This window comes from Jaculus jaculus, chromosome 8 (genome assembly GCF_020740685.1).
Source record: "Jaculus jaculus isolate mJacJac1 chromosome 8, mJacJac1.mat.Y.cur, whole genome shotgun sequence".
Taxonomy (NCBI): domain Eukaryota; kingdom Metazoa; phylum Chordata; class Mammalia; order Rodentia; family Dipodidae; genus Jaculus; species Jaculus jaculus.
The window spans coordinates 70,006,079-70,008,271 of NC_059109.1; the positions used below are offsets into that span (position 1 = coordinate 70,006,079).

At 39.4% G+C, this 2,193-nt stretch overlaps 1 protein-coding gene across 1 annotated transcript; it reads right to left on the bottom strand.

Annotated features, from left to right (window-relative positions):
• Positions 1–234: 234 nt before the first annotated feature.
• On the bottom strand, positions 235–1,273 carry LOC101608180 (olfactory receptor 4K15). The gene has a single exon (XM_004670152.3). The coding sequence runs from the start codon at positions 1,207–1,209 to the stop codon at positions 235–237; it is 975 nt and encodes a 324-aa protein (XP_004670209.1). The 5' UTR covers positions 1,210–1,273.
• Between the last annotated feature and the right edge of the window lie 920 nt (positions 1,274–2,193).

Here is a 2,193-nt window from a genome sequence, read left to right on the forward strand (position 1 = left end):
CCCCACGATAAATAAATATACATTTATATATAAATAAAAGGCAGAAAACAAAACTTAAAAACTTACATGTGGAAAAAGACAAATTTCCAAAGTTTAATTTATAGCATTTAATTATCATATACATGGTTTAATTTGTTACTCTTTCACACACGTCAAAAAGGTTTTTGTTAATATTCAGTGATTCCATTTGGAAATGTCAGCAGGTAGTGTAGGAATGGCAGCAGCCAGGCAAGTTCACTTTGACGCCAGAAACAGAATATGTCTTATGATTGCAGAAACCTGGCCAGGCTTCAGGTAGCGACTCTTCAGCTTTGACATAGGTGCCTTCATTTCCTTGTTCCTTAGTGTGTAGATGACCGGGTTTAAAATGGGAGTAAAGATGGTGTAGAACACAGCAAGCACTTTGTCAACTGAATAGCTGCTGAAGGGCCAGGCATAGATGAAAAGGCAGGGTCCAAAAAACAGTATGACTACAGTGATGTGCGCAGTCAGCGTGTAGCGGGCCTTGGCCATGCTGGCAGAGGAGCGGTTCCTGACTGTAATGAGAATCACAGTGTAGGAAACAACCAAGAGGAGGAAGGTGCTCAGCGAGAGAAAGCCACTATCTGCAACTATTAGCAAGCTGATAACATAAGTATCTAGGCAGGCTAGCTTGGTTACCAGAGGGAGATCACAGAAAAAGCTGTCAATCTGGTTAGGACCACAAAACGGCAAGTTTACAGTAAATGCCAGCTGGCTAGTAGTGTGGACAAAGCCCACAAACCAGGATATGGAGACAAGAGCAACACACACACGGCGGCTCATGATGGTCGTGTAGTGGAGAGGTTTGCATATAGCTACATAGCGATCAAAGGCCATGGATACGAGGATAACCATTTCACCACCCGTAAAGAGATGCACGAAGAAAATCTGGGCCAAGCAGGCTTCAAAAGAGATGGTCTTGTGCTCCACCAGAAAGTCTGCTATCATTTTGGGGGTGGCAAAAGAGGCAACGCATACATCTATGAAGGAGAGGTTTGCAAGCAGAAAGTACATTGGGGTGTGAAGACGAGAATCTGAGGTCACAGTAAGAATGATAAGAAAGTTGCCCAGCAGAATGGCCAGGTAGAGGAGTGAAAATATGAGAAACAAGAAGGGTTGTAGCTCCTTTGAACTAGAGAGTCCCAGCAACACAAATTCAGTCACCCTAGAATAATTTGTTCCTTGCATTGACTTGATGAGACTTGTCTTCAGCCACCTGCACAGGATCAAAATAGAGAGTAGTCACTGAAGAGAGCAGCTTTTCTTCCCACTTACAGCTTTGGTTCTCAGCACCCTCGTTCATCACTGTGTTTATGTGTCTGGGCTTGCTTGAATTATTAGAAATTATACAGATGATACAGAAAAATCTATGAATCTAGTTAAATAAATTTCAAAACCAGGTAAAGCTAAGGTATGATTTGAGGAGCCTAAGTTTCCTTAGAAGTGGAAAAGGGACAGGAAGGGTACTGAATGTTAGGGATTCTGTTTCACAGTGTTCCTGTTATAAACCTGACCAAGACATGTGCTCTTAGATTTTGCTCTTTTATGAAAATATTACACGTGTATAACACCTATAAAAGGGAACTGGAATTGCATGTGTATAAGAGAAGCTAAACATGGAGAACATTTTTTCCTTTGAGTGACTATATCATATCTCCTATCTGGTGACTCATCATACCAGGTAAAATACCAATTCTTGGCAAAACTAAAAGATTCAGAGCTTGACAGAACTCTTTTGCTTATGACTGAGCTCCTCATGGAGATCCCCCTTATAAAGAAAGTTGGTATACTGTTCCTTTCAACTAATTCCTGGAGATAGCATCATTCTCCATAGACAGCCACTGGTACCCATCACCATGCACATGTTACTGATTTATAAATAACAATTAGATTTTTTGAGCCTCTTGTTATGATATTTGTAAGTGTTGACAATTTATAGTAATATCACAACATGAGAAAAATTCTGTTCTTACCTACTCAGTTTTTTGTTCTATTTTATCAAAATTTATTTCATTTTATGCTTTCTTTACTTGTATAAGTTATCTAGAATTTACCAACAAGTATGGGAATGAGAAAAATAGAAATTAGATTACCTGAATATGAAAATAATTCTCCTCATGTGAATCAGGACTTGGAAGAAAATGTCTTTTCCTTATGTCAAACCATTTGCAA

Bases quoted from the DNA above. Each gene is read 5' to 3' on its own strand.
- LOC101608180 (XM_004670152.3), bottom strand. From the start codon at position 1,209: ATGCAAGGAACAAATTATTCTAGGGTGACTGAATTTGTGTTGCTGGGA.